Source organism: Micropterus salmoides, unplaced genomic scaffold (genome assembly GCF_014851395.1).
Source record: "Micropterus salmoides isolate LMB-PRFRI ecotype aquatic unplaced genomic scaffold, ASM1485139v1 Ms_hic_scaffold_1072, whole genome shotgun sequence".
NCBI classification, from domain to species: Eukaryota; Metazoa; Chordata; class Actinopteri; order Centrarchiformes; family Centrarchidae; genus Micropterus; species Micropterus salmoides.
Window position 1 is genome coordinate 27,604 of NW_024040122.1, and position 20,685 is coordinate 48,288.

General features: G+C 38.7%; 2 protein-coding genes across 3 annotated transcripts; both read right to left on the bottom strand.

Annotated features, from left to right (window-relative positions):
- Nucleotides 1-484: 484 nt before the first annotated feature.
- Nucleotides 485-8,747, bottom strand: LOC119896808 (cap-specific mRNA (nucleoside-2'-O-)-methyltransferase 2-like). Of its 2 annotated transcripts, none has more exons than XM_038710249.1 (3): nucleotides 8,091-8,747; nucleotides 3,853-5,112; nucleotides 485-2,014 (listed from the first exon to the last, which is right to left on the bottom strand). In XM_038710249.1, exons 2-3 carry the CDS (start codon nucleotides 5,101-5,103, stop codon nucleotides 956-958), a joined length of 2,310 nt encoding a protein of 769 aa, XP_038566177.1. In that variant the 5' UTR covers nucleotides 5,104-5,112; nucleotides 8,091-8,747; the 3' UTR covers nucleotides 485-955. The 2 variants fall into 2 exon arrangements, with proteins under 2 accessions (XP_038566177.1, XP_038566176.1); XM_038710248.1 differs by lacking the exon at nucleotides 8,091-8,747 and adding an exon at nucleotides 7,675-8,073.
- Nucleotides 8,748-15,180: 6,433 nt separating this feature from the next.
- On the bottom strand, nucleotides 15,181-20,072 carry LOC119896809 (putative sodium-coupled neutral amino acid transporter 8). Its single transcript, XM_038710250.1, has 9 exons — nucleotides 20,036-20,072; nucleotides 19,180-19,336; nucleotides 19,002-19,106; nucleotides 18,837-18,894; nucleotides 17,578-17,692; nucleotides 17,345-17,492; nucleotides 17,051-17,253; nucleotides 16,755-16,806; nucleotides 15,181-15,448 (listed from the first exon to the last, which is right to left on the bottom strand). The coding sequence occupies exons 1-9, from the start codon at nucleotides 20,070-20,072 to the stop codon at nucleotides 15,346-15,348; spliced, it is 978 nt and encodes a 325-aa protein (XP_038566178.1). The 3' UTR covers nucleotides 15,181-15,345.
- Nucleotides 20,073-20,685: the final 613 nt, after the last annotated feature.

The window sequence follows — 20,685 nt, forward strand, 5'->3', positions numbered from 1 at the left end:
ATCTGTATCTTAATTTGAATTAGTCTTATTTCCTCTCGCCACATACGATGGGATAAACTTAGAACAAGAATCAAGTATAAATGCATATAAACAAATGGTGGAAGGCCTCAAAAATGGACTATGACACACATCTATCTCATATAGTCCAGGTCAATTGGCCGTTTCTTACTTCTTCTAACATATAAACTGATAGATATATCTGTGATATGATAAAATGGCAATATTATCAGCCATGCCTCTAATTCTGTTTTACCACTCTCTCTAATGTTTATATGGTGACAGTCAAATTTGCGGTAGTGTGATAATCTAAAAGGTGTACAAATGTCCTGTAAACCTTTGCCAACATGACACCATCCCTCAAAAGTTACTTTAACTTCAACATCATTACAGCAAGTCCCAAAAGCATCGCTTAGATACTGTATCCAGTACATAATTACACCAACTGAAGGATCCTTAATAAATAAAAAGCACTGAAAACACAATGTACTATGTATAATACTACCAATAGTTTAATAACAATTTATAATTCTTGCTGCTGGGGAGGGTCGTCATTTGACTCCACTGATTTTACACAACAGTCTGTTCACAGGTGAAGAAAGGTGTATAAAGACTTGTCTCCGGAGGGAGCTGTGTGAAATCCGATAAATGTCCTCATGTGATGCCACTTGAGTCACTGACTCAAGGCCACTTTAGCTGGTACAAAAATAACGCACTGCAATCATTGTGGGTAATGTAGGTCACAGGTTTTTACAAGGAAGTAGAATGTGTGGAATAAATAAGATATCTGTATCTGATGCATCAATTTAGATCCTTTCTTTAAAGTTGTCCAAAGAGTCCAACATTGTTACAGGAGTGCAAACCTAAATGGCGTAATCTTTTAAATAACAGCAGACAAAAATTATTCAGTGACTAAAGCAACAGTATGCACCCCAGAGTCACAGCTCACTAAACTGCACTATGACTGCATGAGCGAATGCAGCTTCTGTTGGATGATTTCAGAGTTCATGGTCCACAGGAACTCAGTAAGTCCTCCTGTGAGCAGTTCCTCCATGGGAACAAACTGTAGCACCTGTCTGTCACATCCAGACGCCAGATTTTTACCCAAAACCTCCTCTCCTTTTAACAACTGACCCATGTCGTTATGGACATCCGTGAGAACAGGGAGTATTCGTGCAGCAGCTTCAGGGCAGAAACCAACACACAAAAGCACAGAGTACCCAACTACGCCTGAGGGAGGCGGACACCTGAACGTGACTGAGCGAAAACAAACATGCAGGCAGAACACAACAGCTGCAGTGACACGGGTGAGGGCAGAAAACACAGGTAGCAGCAGGGCATCCCCAGAGTTCAGGGTCTGCAGGGAAAATACAGCACAACCTAAGAGCTGCTGCTGGTACAGTGGCTCCCCGTCGTGCAGCGTGATGCAACCTCTTTGAGGAAATAAAGGCTCTGCAGAAAATGTTAAGACTAAATCCCCAAGTTGGCTTTCACAGGCACCCCAAACTGATCGGCTGCCAAACACCAGACACTGCCTCTTCTTTTTGTTCCCAGCACTGTCAGCTATGAAAACAGAAAGACGTGCAACGTCAGACAAGATGGAGGCCGCGGTAACCACATAGCAAGAGTCACAGGTAGGTACGCAAGTCCAGTCCACTGCTGTGTCCATCAGGGCTTCATTCAAATGGTTTAACAATCCTCCTTCACAGAACGGAGAGTTTCTGACTGCAGGCAGTGCAGCCCCCGCAATAACGTACCATGAAGCCACGTGACACTCGGACAGGGGTCCTTCCAGCACGCAGCCTGTCCCAGCAGACTCAGTGCAGTGTCTCTGTATCCAGGTGGCATGGCAACCCCTCTCTATGCGCTCCCTCCAGCTCAGTGTCTGCATTTCCCTCCGTTCATTGAAGGAGCCTGTTTGCTTCTTCTGTCCCAGAGGTCGGCCCGCTGAGACACTACAGCAGGCGGGATTCACCGTGTTGCGAGAGATCCATCGACTCCGGGGAAGGAAGCTCACCTATGCACAGAGACACTACATCAAGTTAAATTTTAAACTTTTTTTTTTTTTTTTTTTTAAACGCTTTTACTGCTTCCAGCTACAAAGATAGCAGAGACCAATGCTGGATTTCAAATGAGCACAAAAAACTGCTAAGCATAATATACAATCCCTTCAGAAGGTATCTGATCCAACTTTGTTAATTTTGTAAGCATCCAGCCACTTTACAAAGGCACTCCAAAACGAGTCACAGGTATACAACCATGACAATTATCTGCAACTCGATTACATCCCACCAAGACTGAATGTTTTGTGTATTGGACAAGTTAGCCAATTAGCTAATCAACAAACAAGACTCAGTAGGGCTAGACGATATGGCCAAAAGTGTTATCCCGAAAAAAAATTTCATATCTTTCGATAAGTCTCAAATTGTTATTTCTTTTGAGTTTAAAGGCTGATTTTTGCTCCTCAGTTAAAGTTGAAGAAACCTGATGGTTAATTGTGGTTTAAACTGTTCTTTATGGTCAGAACATGACAAACATTTGATTCCAGACAGTGGATCACTTCACAAATCTGAGGGAGAACATTCAAAACAATTATGATAGAATCTTTTTCAACAACGATGCACGAGTAAAATTAAGTATAAGCTTTTTTTCTGTCCTCAACAAAAGGAACATATTCATAAGAAAATTCAGTCCTAATTCGTGTGATTCAAGTGAATCAAATCAATCATTTATTGAACATTTGTTATATTGTTATTGAAAAAAAAATTATATTGCAATATTATTGTTGTCGTTTTATTGTCCAGCCCTAACTCAGAGTCTACAGCCAGTGGCTGTGTAAGGATGTACATAGGTAAAGTCAGCATGCCAACATGCACACAATACTACCATGCTGATGCTAAGCAGGTGTAATGTTTACAGTGTTCATCAGTGTAGTGTGTTGGCATGCTAACATTTGTTAATTAGCAGAAAACACAAAGTACAAAGCTGGTGGAAAAGGTCATTAGTTTTGCAGGGATTTAGTCTTAAACCGAAAGTTTAAACCTAAAATTCATCCTGAGGGGGACATGAATGTGTGCACCAAATTGGAAATCCATCCAATCGTTATATAGATATTCGTCTAGACCAGTCGCTAGAGGAAAAGCCAGGTGACCAAAGTCAGTAGGATTCATCCTGTGGGGATCACAAATATCTGCACCATGTTGTAAATCCATCAAATCATTGTTGATATATTTAGATCAAAGTGGTGGACCAAATGACATTGCCATCACTTGCATGGCTAAAAATAAACTAACGTCAATTGTGACTGATTAATCGGTGTCATTTAGCAGCAAAACCTCCAAACATCTGCGAGCTGTGGCTTATTTTGTTTTCACATGATTAGAAATGTTAATTTGAAGTGTTTTCCCTGTGTTACCCAGTTTTTATTTGATATTTGCAGGCTCTTGTGTTTGTTGCTGCCACAGAAAAAAAATATGCATTCACCACACTGTCAAGTTTATCAGAGCTCTACATGGGTTTAATACAAACTGTTGTACCAGAAAAGGATGACAACTTTTCGTCTCGTTTTCTTTGGGTCTGGGTTCAGTTGATTAGAAATCTTGTCATCGCTCCCCCATCAAAAAACACAATTTCTAAAGTTAATTAAAGCTTAATTTTTAGGTCACCAAAAACTCAGTGCTCAGAAATAACAGGAACACCTACAGTTCCAACAAACTCCATTAGTGATGAAGAATTAGAACAGTGGCCAAATTGACCTTTACATGAAATCGTTTTGCCAGCTGATGTTTCAAAAAGGTCAAGAATGAACTTTGACGCTCAATCATATGACACATTCATGGTCTACAGACATCCTACCTGGAAGCGCTGCAGGTATTCCTGAGCCGTACAGTCCCTGATGTAGTCAAGCCGCTGCCTCTGCTCGGTGGTCATTCCTTCAGACAGTCGCAGGTTTTCTGTGATTGTCTCCACCTGCAGCGCGTGGAAGTACAAGCACACCTCTTCGTGTTGTTTAAAGAACGACTCTGGGACTAGGGAGTATGGGAAAAGCGCCTCCCGGTCTGCCAGATTTGGTCCGTAGTTACGAATCAGTTTTGAGAGCAGAGGCCTCACAGCTTCCTTGCCGTCATAGTTCAGACACACGACATAAACCTCAGAGTTGCCCGACTTGCTGGTGGCAGGTTTGAAGACGTTGACGGAGCGGAAACAGCAGTTGAGCAGGTAGAGAAGGCAGATGGAGGAGTGTTCATACAGCGTGAACATTTTCAGTACAAAGGAGCCACCGGGGCTTAAGAGCAGCAGTGCAGCTGTGACCTCACAGTAATGTAGCGATGCCACCAGCGCCTCCTGCTCGTCTGGGTTCTCCTGGCAGTCAAAACTACCATCTGCCGTCACCAAATCAACTCTACGCATGTTAGACACAAACACCTGCAGCTCCAGCAAATGCTTCTGGATCATGATGTTGCCTGTGTTATCCGAGCCGAAGAACCACCAGGGCAGTGTGTTAGCGATTAACCGATCATCTGCGATCGTTGTGCTCCCACCGTTCGCCTCATGGTACGGGTTGAGAGTGTTGGCAGCCCAGCTCCAGTCACAGTAGCGCGTGGACTCGTTAGTGTTGATGTAGTGGTTCAGAGCGGTTATAAAAGCCCCTGGAGCTTCGCACAGGTGGACCGTGTTCAGCTCTCCATTTTGAAGGGCCTCCTCTGGAAGAAGACTGAAGGTTCCCAGGATCTCAAAGAACTTGCACCAGGCCTGAGTGCAGATCTCCGCGTTGGCAGCAGAACGCACGGCGGCGATCACCTTCCCGGCTCGATTGGTGGAGTTTGTGTGCTGATGCCAGACCTGGACATTCTTGTCACTGAGCTGGTTCTTTACAGCATTCAGCGACGTCTTCAGGGCCTGCAGCCGGCAGTGTTCCTCTGCAGGGTGTCTGAGAGCAGCATTTGGGTCGGGGATGCACCACTCCCCATTGGACGGTTTCACATAGGTTCTAACTTTACTAAAAAGACCTTGAATCTCAGTCATTGTTTCAGGGTCAAACACCACCATGTTGCTGAAATGCTGCAACTTGCCGACTTTCCTCCTGGTCCCATTGCCCGAGCTCATCCTCCACACCTGTAGAATTACACCAACAATGAACACTTGCAGCAACGTTGTGTTTGTTTACCATAGTATGGCTGACATAAGACCACGGTCTTCAAAAAAAAAAAAACATATTCAGGCTAGTCTGGGGTGGTACCACCTTTTACTATGCCATCATGACATGCTAAAAATACTTAAGCAATTCATGTACTTATTGAGCTTTTTCTAATTAGTGACAAAAATAATTTACAGTCAGAATAAAATTAACCCCTGAGCTAATCCTCTGCTCGTTCATATGATTTAGATGACACCAGGCAGAGAACATATTTCTGGGTCATTTCTTTATTAGTCTGCACTGACTATGATGAATGGCAATATATGGTATATAGCTAATGGCAGCACATCCATCAATTATTCCTCATAAATAATATTGTTAAGCATCGCTTGTGTGTATGAAAGTGATCTGCTCCATGCTGTGTTTTTCAACGGTTTAGCTGCCGTTAAATATAACTGGCAAGAAAAACAGCCCGACGTTGCGGTTTTATCCATACAGGAGCTTTAGGAAGGTAATAAAAAGACCTGAGATAATTTTATACATTGATAATTGGGTCTGAAATTATCTACTCAGATGTGCTGCAAGATTATAAAGATTCACTGGTACTGCAATAAATAAATGTAAAAACCATACTAACAAACAATCACTAGTTTAGCATTAGCTACATGCTTGCAAGCTATAGTAAAGTTAGTGAGTAAAGAATATGTACCAAAACAATACATCTAACAGAAAACAAAACAAACATTTCAATCAATGGTTTTAAGTAATTTGCCAGTTTTCTTTATCTCGTTTGTTGAGAACCACAAATTCAATCTGTTTCTCTTGCTCGGGCATTTGAACAAATTATTTCCTACATGTTAACCTATAAAAGAGTGTGTGTTTGAGCGTGGTTTGTTGAACCACAATGACCAACCATTCATTGGGCCCTCAAAGTTCACCCATATTAAACTGGTCACCCGACCTTCAGACACAGATATCTCCTTAAAAAAACAAACATAATATGGTTTTCTGATTATTATAAAGCCTACAGACAAGGTTACCTCCAATTTCAATACTTTTGGCCCAAAATGAATAAATGAGGCGATTTATTTGTCCCTAAACCTTCATTTGCTATTGGTTGAGTAACAGCAGACTTGTCACTATATAGTGGGTATCTCAATCCAACATATGAATCGTTACACATTGCATATTTATTAAATATTTCTTCAGTTTCCCCATTTTTTTTTAATCATAAACTGACTGAATATTTAAATTAAACTGCATAACAAGGAAGACAAGTCAGCAAAACTGTGTAGTGCAGAGTCTCTCCAGTGGAGTCATACAGAGCGACAGGCAGCAACTCTCTAAGTTCAAATGAGGTGTTTTTAACAGTCATTTAAACAAAATAGGTAATTAGAAGATAAAACCTTGGGCTCTAGGTACTTTATATATCCTTATTTTTGGATAAGGATATAATAAATCAAAAAGGTCAGATGTTTTTTTTTTTTTAGAAGGAACTGGCTGCAGACAAGATGAACAACTGGTTGAGAAGGAATGGATCTGCAAATACCACATACAGAGTCCTGCTTTCGAAAGTACATAAGTATTAGCATCAAAATATACTTAAAGTACCAAAACTAAAAGTACTCATCATGCAGGACCTATTTTAGAATAATGTATATAATATCACTTTAATGCATCAATAATTATTATCAATGTGTAAATATCACTGATGTTGCAGCTGGGTGGAGCTACAAATTCAGAAAACTGATCTACCTCATATCCATGCCTCTCTCTCTCTCTCATAGTCACTTTCTCTGGCATTAAACTATCCACTAGCCCATGCCAGGTTTGTGTGCACACTCCCAGATAACTTACTCTATAAAAATACATTATAATTTATTAGTTGATTTATATATTGTATTAATAATCTGAATCTGCAAAGTACCTAGTAACTAAAGTTATCAATATATGAAGTGGAGTAAAAAGTACCATATTGGCTACAAAGTAAAATAGAATTTCTCAAGTAAAGAACAAGTATCTTAAAATTGTACTGTGGCCTGTACTACGAAGGGAGTTCATCCTACTCAGAGTTAACTCGGGGTTATCAGGCAAACTCAGGTTTGACAAACTCTGACCGCCTACACTGGAGTTTAACGGTACTACAACTCTATTAACTTAATTGGAGTTTGTGCGCGTTCGCATAAAAGGGGCGTGTTCGGCCGAGGCTGCAAGGCTCGCTGTCCGTAGGTAATCCTGATGTGTTCAGAACTTCACTGCAGCCACAGTGGAACAAATCAGGATGAAATCTAAACATATTTTACAAAGTGGGGTGTACTAATAGCCTACTTCTCATCATTAACATGGAGTACAGGTGTTGTGTGTAACGTTTAGTCCACGTGCAGGGTAACCTCGAGCTAACCTCAAACAAAACCTGCTCGCAGCGGTTTAGAGATGCAGCATGGTAACAGACCTCGGGTAACACCTTTCATATCCACCTTTCGTAGTACGGGTTAATCAGGAAGTCACAGCTGACGTCACGAAGCTACTGCTGAAGTTACCTGAATAAACCAGTTACCCCGCTTCGTCGTACAGGCCGCTGGAGTAAATGTTCCTCAGACATGGATGCTTGAATATATTTGCACACTGTTACGTAAGGGAAACCTTTTGTTGCTGAAAAAACTGAGACAGAAATAATGATGAACTTTAGCAGACAGACAGTGACTTGATAAATATTGTTTGTGGAAAGCACAACCCGTGTTAGCCGTAAAGTGTCTCCTCCTCTTAGGCTAAACGGGACGCTTCCTACAGAGCAGTGCTCGAGGCCGAGTTGTGTCTCTGACAACCTGCAAAGACTGAGTTTCCTGTGCTGTCTGGAGCCTTTCAGGGTTATGTTTCTGTCCCAGTGTGAAGTCTTAGGTGCTGCCTGTCGAGAAGAGACACACAAACACCCTGAAAACACGGAACACAAACTCACCGGACCGAAGATGCTGTCAGAAAACAGAAGGACGCTTTCACGTGACTTATAACAAGACTGCGCATGCGTTTGAGCGAAAGGTCGGGGTTTCTTTTAAAGGAGCACGTCTCTTTACTCATGAGCATGTTTGAGTTTCATTTGTTAAAATCGCAAACAAATTACATAAGAGTAACAACGGACAGTGATCAATTTACATACACATCTTACATTTATCATTTTACTTTTATATCATCGTTATAATTTGAGATTGTTATTAATTTCCCATTCATTAATCATGTTATATTTAAAACAACATTTGCATTGTCAGAGAAACAGAAACTTTAACCAAAATAATTCCATAACATATCCCGATTTGTTATTAAAAAATATAGCTCTGCATCAAGCTTCTCTTGAAAGTAGAAGATTTTCGACTGGTTGAGAAGGAGTGGATCAGTGAATTTGTTTACCTTTATCTTGCATATAGAAATACATGCTGATTTTTCATGATCATGACTAAATCTTTTAAGGTCCAGGTAACCTGAAGCTGCTTTAAACACAATTAATTACAGAACAACAAACTTGGCTTGTTGTCTAGTAAAATCTAAACCAGAATCCTAAAAAATCTTGTTGGCTGCTCCCTATTTCATTCACTGTTTTGACTTTATGTAGATTCATTACTATTGAATATCACTCTGTAGATTACATGATAACTGCTCCATGATAACAATCCTAATAATATGGATAAACATATTGATCCACGTTGAAGTATTAAAATTTTTGGTTTCACAAGAGTTTGAGTCTCTGGCTGTTGAATAAACTGTATGATCCTCGATTCTACTGGATTTGCTTGTGTCTGTGTCATCGTGTTATGTAATTATTACAGCTCTGTAGAGTGTGAGATGATGTGTTTCAATGACATGTTTGAATGGGTTTAAATATTGCACTATACTGCATTCACTTGTCTCCTCTTCACATACTGTGGATCACACATGCTGTTCATGCAAAGGTAATTCAGGCTTCGATAAGAAATATGTGACCACATAAAAACAGGACTCTCACAGGAGGAGACTCATTCATAAATAATGGACCTTTGGGATGTCCAGGTGCAATTAGGATTTCCAAAAGTGGTGAGTTTAAACATTTTATCATCTGATTTACTGCTATAACAGTGATACCTCTTGTAATATTAATGTGTGCACAATCCTGTCACAATGCAGTATTTCAAACTGTGACAGGTGGAGAAAGGCAGGTGTTGATGAGACAGTGAGACGGTGAGACAGTGGACAAGACACGTGCTTTTGGTGTGGGAGACCGGGGTTCAATTCTCCCTAACAAGATACTTAACCCCTAGTTGCTCCAGAAGTGTGCAACCTCTGACAGATACAGCAATTGTGAGTTGCTTTGGGTAAAAGCATTGGCTTAATGTAATGGAATAGCTTACTTGGAAATGCTGGTGAAAGTTGTGAAAACATAAATAATTATTCCTTAAAGCATTGTCTTGTGACAACAAAAAAGTAACATGATGTAAATCTTGCTTTGAAAGTGAGCACTTTAAACCCTAAATAGGTATCGTGGCTACATTTATAATTCAGTAAAACTTCATCACTTTTCAAAACTAGGGCTTAAGTGCTTCACAGTTACAAAACAGACAATGCATTGATGTAAATATTTAATTAAAAGACAAGCAAGAACTATAAAAGAGTAAAAACAAATTGGATGAGGGTGCATCAATAAACAGGTTTTGATCTTCAGAGAGGACACTGCTCCATAATCTCAGAGCCAGGACAGCTTGGGTCACCATGAGTCACGAGAGGCCTGGTGGCTTCTACATAAACAAATTGATCCGTACCGTAAAACTTCAGTTAGCCTAGTCCCAGTTAGACCCCTGTTCCTTTTACTGGCCTGGTGTGGCTACATCACAAATAAACACAGTTCTTAATTAGAAGCCTGGTCTGGTTTTCATGAAACCTCTTAAAGCCCACCAGGTCGCCTGCTTGAACTACTTCTAAGGTGCTTAGATCACACATACTGATATAACTGTTTAAGCTTTTGTCAGCATGCTATTGTTATATCGTCTACATTCTCCATAATTCAATCATTTAGTTCATTTCATTTGAATGGCCTAAAAAATCTGTTTGTTCTCAAAATTAGCTAATAAGTGATCCTTACAAGCACATGCAAGTAGATTTGTAACATCATGCTACTTGAACAAATTCTAAGCAACAGTACTGGTCAGTTGTTGCTGGAGTGTCTGTAAATGTGTCTGTTACAGGTCTGTATCAACTAGAGGTCATTTGAATTGGTGGGGAGTTAAACAAGGGAGAAAGAAAACACTTTCTGAAAAATACTGAGAACCTGAAGATATGACTAACCCTTTCAATCATAACGTAATAAAAATAATAATCGCTCACAGAATTGACAGAATGAGAGCTGACTTTAAGATTACTTTGGTAAAATGGTTTGTAACAATGAATTGGTTGAAACATGGAATGAAGGATTTTTATTTTGAAGGTGTGTAGAGTCATGAAAAATAAAAATAAAACAGGCCCTTTAAGGAGAAAGGAAAGCTCTGCGTTTACAGTATTCAAATTCAAAGGCAACAGCAAACTGTATATATCACAATTGATATTAAAGAGATTTAAAGGTCATGTGCGACATTGAAAAAAATTAAATGTGCACTACAAATGGGAAGAGAGACATTCATACTCTATGTGGTATATTATTCCTAAAGGGCAGCCACTCTCAAATTCCCTCCAGCATTCAGCTCACTCAGGTCTCAAATAACAAACCAACTGTGTGACTCTGCCATCCTATAAAGTGTCCTGTAGGCTGAAACAATAGCTGTCAGTGTCAAGACAAACTATAACACAGACGTGCCCTTCAGACTGAGTTTAGATAACTAGACATTTATTGCAAACCAAAATTGCATTTTGTACATACAGACAGGGATGGGCAGTATTTATGACATGTATTTTAAAATACGTAGCTTATTTCAAATACAAAATGGGATTTTGTATTTTGTATTTGATAGGGTTGATGAAAATGGCTTCATAGTTTGTACGTATACCTTTGTATTTTGTAGTTTAAAAATACTGTAAAATACTTTGTGTGAATTAATGGCATCATAAAAATGGGCCTCTGATGGTGCCTACTCAGTAATTTGGCCAGACTTATTGAGATCAGAACAGAAAATTGATCCAGACCTGAAAAAGAAGCTCAGGAAAAGTGTAGTTGTGCAGCTTTCCATCGATTTTTGGCAGAAATTGCCACATCTCTTAACAGTTCCTGTTAAGTTGTGGTGTTCATTGCAGTAGGCTAAATTGTTTACCAACTAGCTTGCAACTTTTAGCCTACTTTAAGTTTTCACTGGTTGTGCACGAAAAAAAAAGTGTTTCAGAGTTGTTGTACATCATACTTTATAATGCCAAGAGATGGTTTAACTTGTTAAATGGACACATGTGTGCCTTATTGTCATTTAAAACGTTTTGCTGCCACACCATTAAACAGCAGGTTGTCGACCCTTTCATCACTCGTGTTTGTTGTAGCTCACAACGTCTCATCAAGTCTAAGGGTGGAGTGGTGTTTCTTTTGTGAGAATTGTTCCCAAAAATTATGCTATTGAACAAGATTGTGTGGGTACTATATTTTTTTTAAATGCTGGTCAGAACGAGATTGGAGGCAGAGATAGGAGCATGAAGAGGCAGTAGCCAATGAGAGAGACATGGGAAAGGCAGACAAAAAAGAATAGAGGTAAGGGAATCACGCTGGTGCTACGCTGAACTCCTAAAACATTCACAATCATTTGTAGCACAGTTATTGAAAAACATAACTGATCTCTCACAGCTACCTACGAGTCTTACATGCAGTTATATTACATCAATTGTATCGATTCCTCAAAAGCTTCTCAAAATGAGATACTATCCTAATCTAAGGATACAATTATGAGTCATTAGCAAACTGTTAAACTTCAGCTAAAAGCAGCATGCTGACTGCTCAAAATCAGCATGCTAGCATTGTCAGTTTTATGTGCTGTCTACTTAACTACACTACAAATTATGTTGAATCCTCACTTGTTAGCAGAATCAAATTTAGTCTACCTTTACTTCAATCAGTCAATCAATCAATCAAGTTTTATATAAAGTGCAAAATCACCAAAAGACATGGTCCCAATACACAAAATGCAATGAAATAAAATAAAATACAATACAATACTTCACCTGATACAATCAAATTGAAGCCCATTTCCACATGACAGTGAAATTAAATGTATTACGTAGACTTACTGCTGTTTTCTATTCTTCGTTGTTATTCATAATCTCATGTATGAATGCAATGATAGTTTGTTTCTTTGTCTATCCGCACATACACTATATCTAACAAGTAAATGAAATTAGTCACGTTTCTGTGGCGTTGTAGATCTGACAGCCCTCCTCTTATGTTCGGTTTCAACTTTAATAAATACAGTCTCACTGTTTGTGTGACTTTCCCACTTTGGTTTGAGAAATTATGTTTTCAAAAGTAATACTAAAGAAATCTGTCAGAGGGTGTGAAATGTAAAAGATCCTCACAAGTTACGTTTCACTAAAATATGCCAAACTTCAGCTGAACTAAACTTGTTAATTAATAAATGCATTGTTTAAAGTAGATATAAGCTATGAAAATAAGTTTTTGTCAGCATGCAAATTAAAGTCTTCTTTTGTCATGTTACAACATTTAAAGACTGTTGTAGCCAGGAAAAACATTAGTGCTCTTTTAGTATCACAGATAGGATTTAAAGTTAGCCTGATCTGGTGCTCTCACACAGTGAGACAGAGGCCTCTCCTTCACCCCAGCTCATTGCTACTGCAGCGATTATCCCGTAGAGTTCAGCCCAGAGATCTCCTGTCATCATTTTAATAAAGGCCTGGGCAGCAAAGTGATGGACGCATGTTATCTCCATCATGATGATCTCAGCATGGTGGTCATAACCTTGATGCATAGAAAACAAGGTCATACATGCACACAACCATGTCATACAGACAGTACACTGTTAGACCCACAAAGCAATAACAGTGCTATAGCAACACCCCTCTTCCTATTTGGTATGGAAAAAGACATGAAGCCATTAATCTGCAAATTAAATACCAGCAAAATAGCTTTTTTCACCAATTCTGAACACAAAAGGTATGCAGATTTCAATCATTGTGACAGTGGCAGTGATGGAAACCACACACACACACACACACAGCAAAAGAAATAACACGCAACCATTTGTTTGAATTCAGGGAGTTTTCTGATGCTCTTATCAGGGACAATTAACTGAAAGGGATGTTGCCACAAATTGCCATTTTATTAATTAGGAATGCAAGAAGCCTACATTACAAGCAATCTTTCAATAACAAAGTAGCTACAGGGGACAGCATAATAACAAGGACTGGAAATTATTTTTCAGAGGCTGAGGAAAATTAAAAGATAATAATAATAATGCAGAGAATAATGGATGATTTTTAGCCACACTAGTGGAATGGCCCCAGGGATGGTAATCTTGGTCGGTGGGCTGGTCCACCACTTTGGTCCAGACTGAAATAAACTCAAACAAAAATATCTAAACAATTATTAAATGGACTGCTGTGAAATTTTGTACAGACATTCATGGTCCCTAGAAGATGAATCCTACTGACTTTGGAGATCACTTAACTTTGCCCATAGCGCCATCATCAGGTCAAGTTTGTTTTCTTCTATTCTTCGCTGTGTGATCAAGTACTTGTAAAACTAATGGCATTGTTCACATCAGCCTCATTTTTGTGTTTAGTTAGCAAATGCGAGCAGGATAATGAGTAAATTCTATTATATTTGCTAAACGTAAGCTGACATCAGCATGGCTGCAGATTCTTATTTTTGTTTGTGTGAAACAAAACAATGGCTGTTGTGAAATCATAACTGAGATAAGAAGGACATTCTTTCATTTTTGGAGGCAGAAACGTCTGAAATAGGTTAAACAGACAGAGAACAGATGCACTAAGCTCTTGGTAGCTGTATACTTGTATGTCCCGGGACAGCAGAGTTGTCTTTCTAAATATGTGAGCCAGTTTACTTACAGTAACTGCAGGATTCAAGGAGTTTGTTTCACATTTTTTTCCCCCTGCATTTAAAGGATTTAGTCATTTTACCAGCAGGTTGAAATATAATCCCATCAGCAGAAAGCAAGATGAGTATAATATTTTGAGGTTTTCTCTTAAGGACACTCACGCCGCACAAGATGAAAATAAACCCATTATATAACCGATGCGTCAATTAGAAGTCACTGTTTCTAGATGGTCTATTTTTGAATGAAGTTCTTATTCGTTGTGTGTGTGGTCAGACAGATTTGTCTGTGAAGTTAGCATGGCTGATAGGCTGCCTTTAAACCCTCTAGGCACATATCCCGCACCCATTTTCTGCATTTACTGTAAATCATTACTCACAAGTCCACTAGCACACTTGTGTGAGCATGTGCACTCTCACAGGCTGTGTGCCATAACTCATTAAGCTTGAAGTCAATACACAATAAATAGTGACATTCAGCATACCTCAGTCCATCACTCATATGATTCAGGCCACGTGGAGGTCAGTGGGGAGAGAGAATGGGAAAATGCAGAGGAAGGATAAGAATCATGTACTTAAAAGAGGGAAATCTTAATATTATTCATGCACATTATCATGTGGTAGATGTAGACATGTATTTCAAGGATATTACCTTGAATACTGTCTTGCTTACTTGATTTAAACGAGCACTCTCTTGTCAAAAGAATCCCTGAGACCATAATAACAATGATAAGAACACATTTTTTTTCTTATCTATGTTGCCAATATGCAGTTCCACAAACATATATGAATGAGTGACTGCAGATAAATATATAATGCCTCTGTGGCGCAATACTGCCCCCTGGTAGTATTTGCAAGCACAAACGTAGACTCAAAGACAAAACACTTTTCAACTCATTTGTTTTATATATTGTATTTATGTTATTTTCATAACAAATAAAATAATAAAACAGATATATTCAAACATAAATATTTTTTTTGCACAATCTTTTCTTTGACATTGCAAATAATATTCTATTTTAATGCATCACACAAACAAAAATATGTAATTATATTTTATATCCAGGTCGTGGATGACCTTTTATACAAATCTTATATACAACTAAAAACCACCTTTAGAAATGCAACTTTCAGTTGTGCAGAAGAGCTGATCATCACAAAATGCTCACAGTGAAGCAGCAGAATGCAGAGGGTTGTGATGATGGTGTGAAATTCAGAATTTTTGGGAAATCTCCATGACAGCGATTGTCGTGCTCTGTCCGAAGATGAAGGCTCCAACTACAATAGTTATGACTCCCCAAACTGTTAAAATCACCCTGTAGAGAAGAGCATCAGTGCATCAAGAGAAAGATCAGTACAGCTTTTAAGCTATTAGGCAACAGTATGAAAGCTCTACAGTAATTAATAATCATTAATCATAAGTTCCTTTATTTAAACATCTACATGCTATAATAAATCAAATCTGCTCTGCCCATAGAGACCTTGCTTTATTTCTTTAAAAACAAGCCATTTCACGTGTACAAAATAAGACGCGTTCTTTCCTTCTTAGGAGGCAATACAATCTGAACTTAATAATGACTTTCCAAGGTACTTAACTAGCATAAAATATACACACGTGGAAGTGAACTCACTATCATGTTTGTATGACGAGCAGCAGGTTTTTATATACTACTTTTATGTACTACTCCCTTCAGAGAACAGCACAAACAGGTTCTAACCAGAATAGAAAGAGAAGTGGGAGGCCCAGGTGCACCACTAAGCAAGAGGACAAGTACATTAGAGTCTCCAGTTTGAGTAATAGATGCCTCACAGGTCCTCAACTGGCAGCTTCATCAAATGCCATATCTGAGACTGGCCAATAAAAGGAAAAGATGAAGATGGGCAAAAGAACACAGACATTGGACAGAAGAAGATTGGAAAAAAGTGTTATGGATAGACAAATCTAAGTCTGAGGTGTTTGGATCACACAGAAGAACATTTGTGAGATGCAGAACAACGCAGAAATCTGTAATGGAGTGGCCAGATCACCAGATCTCAACCCTTTTTGAGCTGTTGTGGGAGCAGCTTGACTGTAAGAAGTGCCCATCAAGCCAATCCAAATTGAGGAAGGTGCTTCAGGAAGCGTGGGGTGAAATTTCTTCAGATTACCTCAACAAATTGATGAATGCCAAAGGTCTGCAAGGCTGTAATTGCTGCAAATGGAGGATTCTTTGACGAAAGCAAAGTTTGAAGGACAAAATTATTATTTCAAATAAAAATTAGTATTTCTAACCTCGTCAATGTCTTGACTATATTTTCTATTCATTTTGAGTTTTCATGGAAAACATGAAATTGTCTGGGTGACCCCAAACTTTTGAACTGTAGTGTATGTATGAATTATAAGTTTGCCCGGAAACAAATTGTTTGTTAAGATGACCTACTGTGAAGCGACTAAAAGACTCTCCAGGTTATAGCAATTGGAAATAAAAATGTTCTGTATTTTTCTTATAATTTGCTCTAATTATTCCTTCCTGGAAGATTTCTTGAAAATTATTAGGAAATACTAAAGAAATGATGGACCTGTAAAATTCTAAGAAATCCTAACTCCGTGCACATATGAGTCTTCTGTAAGATCACACTCACCTGACTCTTTGTGTCACAGATTCAGTTTGCATTATGAACACTAAGCAAAGACCTGCAACACAAACACACGCCACATTGACAGTGTTACCTTACTGAGTGCATGGATCTCAATCAAACTTAAATTGTATCGCAGCTTCCGTACCAGTCAGTCCAATTCATAGTGATTTACATGTGATTGGCAAGCTAATAAGATATAAACCATATATATTATAAATACAAACCATGTATAAGTATAAAGCCATGTCCATCCATTACACATTATTATTTACATATTAAAGTAATGGTTGTTTACATACCAGGAAAAATAAAGATGAAGAAGGCGCTGATTCCTCCAATGACACTAATGACCTCACCCATGTCAGGGACAAACATGGCGATGAGAAGAGTGATGGATATCCAGATCACAGTGAGAACGACTCTGCAGCGACTCTCAAACGAATGAGTGACGATTCCACAGCGACGTCTTTGAATACGCAGCATCAGGTTCAGGATGACAGATCTGTTTTCCATGCACAAAGAGAGAAACCATGTTAGGTGATGAAACATAAACTCGCACAACGCAAAAAAAAGTCAACTCTGGTGCCGCCTACCTCCCCAGAAGAAGAATAATAGGATAGATGGTGATAATTGATATTAGGAAAAGTAGTCTGGAAATGATCATGACTACATCATTTCCTGGATATGACATCAAAATATCTGAGGCAACTGCTCGTCCAAACGTCAGGAATCCATACACACCTGGAGATGGAGAGAGCGGGTGTGATCAGCAGCTTTCAGGTGAGCACATAACGCACTTGGGGCGACGCTTTAGAGGTGAACTCACCAGTCAGAGTGTAGACAAGTAAACAGAAAAACATGGAGAGCACAGAGATGACCACCCAGTGGGAGAGCTTCTGGTTCGCCATGCTGCTGTAGATCGCTATACAGGCTTCATGGCACTGCAAACACACACACAGACACGCACGATTACTGAGATTAATAACTGAGGGAGTTAATGTTTTAGTTTTTCCTTCTGTTTCCTACTTAGTTATACAGAGTCATGGCTACTTTTTTGCAGTTTGAGAGAATGTTAAACACCGATTAACTTAACATACCTCAATACATATATATGTGATCCATTTATTGACATCTGCAACTACTGTTCCCAAAATATTAATACTTATTAATCTGCTATGACTGTACATGCTAAAACGAACTGTTTGTTTATGTAAACAGGATTTGGTCAAACCTTTATATGGTCTTGTTTAGTTAATAGTGAAATTAGCATCTTTACAAATACAGAAATTACAACACAAAGTTAAGTTAGGCAAGCCTGCCATCTTTGCAGAAGGTTAAACAGACATTTAGCAATTAAATTAACCTTCTCTAAGGGTGTAAGCTGTTGCATAAAAAGGGTATCCCTCTGCCTAAGTTGTAAAAAGTGTACAATTCCCCAGAAATCTAAATATTGCACTTGTGTACAAGTATTTACTAATGGTGTCTTCAAGTGAGGTTTACTGTGTTCACAGTCCATTTCAACAACCAAACTAATATTAACAACTTGTATTTTCTTATGGCTCAGTGTTAAAAGTTGGGACATGAAGTACACATACATTTTTGTGGGGACGGCGGTCTGTTTTATTTGACATTATTTTATCCCAAATATTTATTTCTGGCAGGAATTGAGCGGTTATATGGTACACATCTTTACAATCAGGCCACCAAGGCATCCCTTATTAGTTTTTTTCTATAATTTTCCTGTTCCTAGCATGAAAATCAAAAGCAGAAAAACAAATAATAATAATATGCACATTTTGAAATGTGAAGAAAGCTCCAGTTATATTATGGCAGGAATATTGTGATATGAGCAAAGACCTCTGACACCATGGGCATTCAGATGAAAGCTCTTCATACAGTGGAATTAAGATGATTTCCGTATGATCCACACGTTTGTATAGTCGTTAGTGTTGCTTGGTTTGTGACCCTTTTTCTTATTTGGACATTATTAACTCCATATTTAACCACTTGAATGCAGTTCCACATGCCTTCAGCATTTCATACTGACAACTTTTAAAGTTAATACCAGCCTGAAGTTGATCCTACCTGGAATCCAAAGCAGATGGTCGGTACGACACTGAACATTGAAGCCCAAGAACTGATGCTATAAAACACACAGACATTTACTGATGCAAGCATTACAGCAGCTGTACACAATGAGAGGCAAAATATAAATACACACATGTATCCATTAAAAACAGTGTTACTGACCCTTGGCTGTGCTCTGGAGATATGATAACAGCGTGGCTCTCCATCAGGTAATATTTGACGATAACTGCCACACACAGATATGTAGCGGCCAGTGTCCCCAACACACTGATACGAGGAGAAAACAGTTAAATCACATAAAAGCTGGATGTCAATCTGACTACAGATGAGTGTTGCATACCTTGTGTATTTCTGAATGCCGATTTCTTTTGGGATGGACAGGGGTAGGATGATGATGAGGCACATGATGAAGAGGGCAAAACGCTGGTCAGTGTACCAGTGATAAGGCATCTCTCCCTCAGTGGACCCAGTCACCCTATCATATAACGAAATACACACTGGAGAAGAAAAGGTCAAAATCAGCTTTATTTATCTGCTGCAACGTGAAGGCATCAACATACAGGACAAGACTCCCCAAATCATGTAGAGCCATCTAGATTTACAAAAGATTCATTTAGATGTTGTGTCTTGCTAAACAACGTGGTTTATGATTTTTAATGGCTGCATCATACATGCTTCGATGTTTGTGGATGAACATAAAGAATAATGAAAACCGAACATTCAACATGTGAATGTTGAATACGATGCTCTGTGCAGAATTTCTGATCAAATGGGGGGTGGGGGGTAAATCCGATCAAATGCACTGTTTAATATTGGAACAGAGCAAAAACATTAAAGGGATTTGAAGGGTTTCAGATGGACAAAACGACAAATGAAAAAAATTAGATAAAAGCATTACTGCAGCAAGTCACATGTTTATCCTGATACTAGCTAGAATGAAAATTAAAGTGCAGATGACTTGTCATCTGAAAGAGATTATTTTTTTTGATATGGGAAATGGCTCCTAAATTGATCACAAACTGAGTGAGTACCTTGATGATATGACAACATTGCAGAAACCTATGCTGAGTGCAAACAGAGAAGTGCTTTACGATGATTAAAAGCTGGTTTTGAATGTCACAATAAGGATGGCGACAGGAGCCTGGTACACTATCATGTCATTGGTTAGCTCAGTTGGTAGAGCTCAGGACTCATACTCTCAGGGGTGGTGATGGTGCAGTGGATAAGACACATGGCTTTAGTGAGATAGACCTGGGTTTGAATCCACTGTGAGCAAGACACTTAACCCCTAGTTGCTCCAGAGGTGTGTGTAATATAACATGTGTCTAACATATTATTATGTCATAAATAATTTATGTCATTGTTCTGCTAACATGCAAGTTCATCATTTAGATTATTCACTCAATAGCGATTTTTGCTTTAGTGAAAATTATATTTTACGACAGTTGATCATGCCATAAAGGCTGTTTGCTGGCCATTGCATAAACTTTTAGGGAAAATGGTTCTGCGAAGCTTGAATCGAAAGTCTGCAATGAACTGGTTAGAGATGTAATGTTTGGACAAAATGCACCTGTCTTAACAATGTATACAACAAACTTTTAAACAAACCTTTTCTGCAGGGTTCACCGATTTAAATGTAACGACGTTTTAACCACTTAAAGTCAAATTTAATACCTGTTTCACATTCATACCATCCAAAGTGTAAAAATATGATGGAAATCCAGAATGATAATATGGCACCAGAAATATTTATTGTTATATCACATCCAACACAATAACTCCTAATGATATAATTAATCAAATGATGCGACCTGGCACAGCATAAATGGATGGATAAATTACCCAA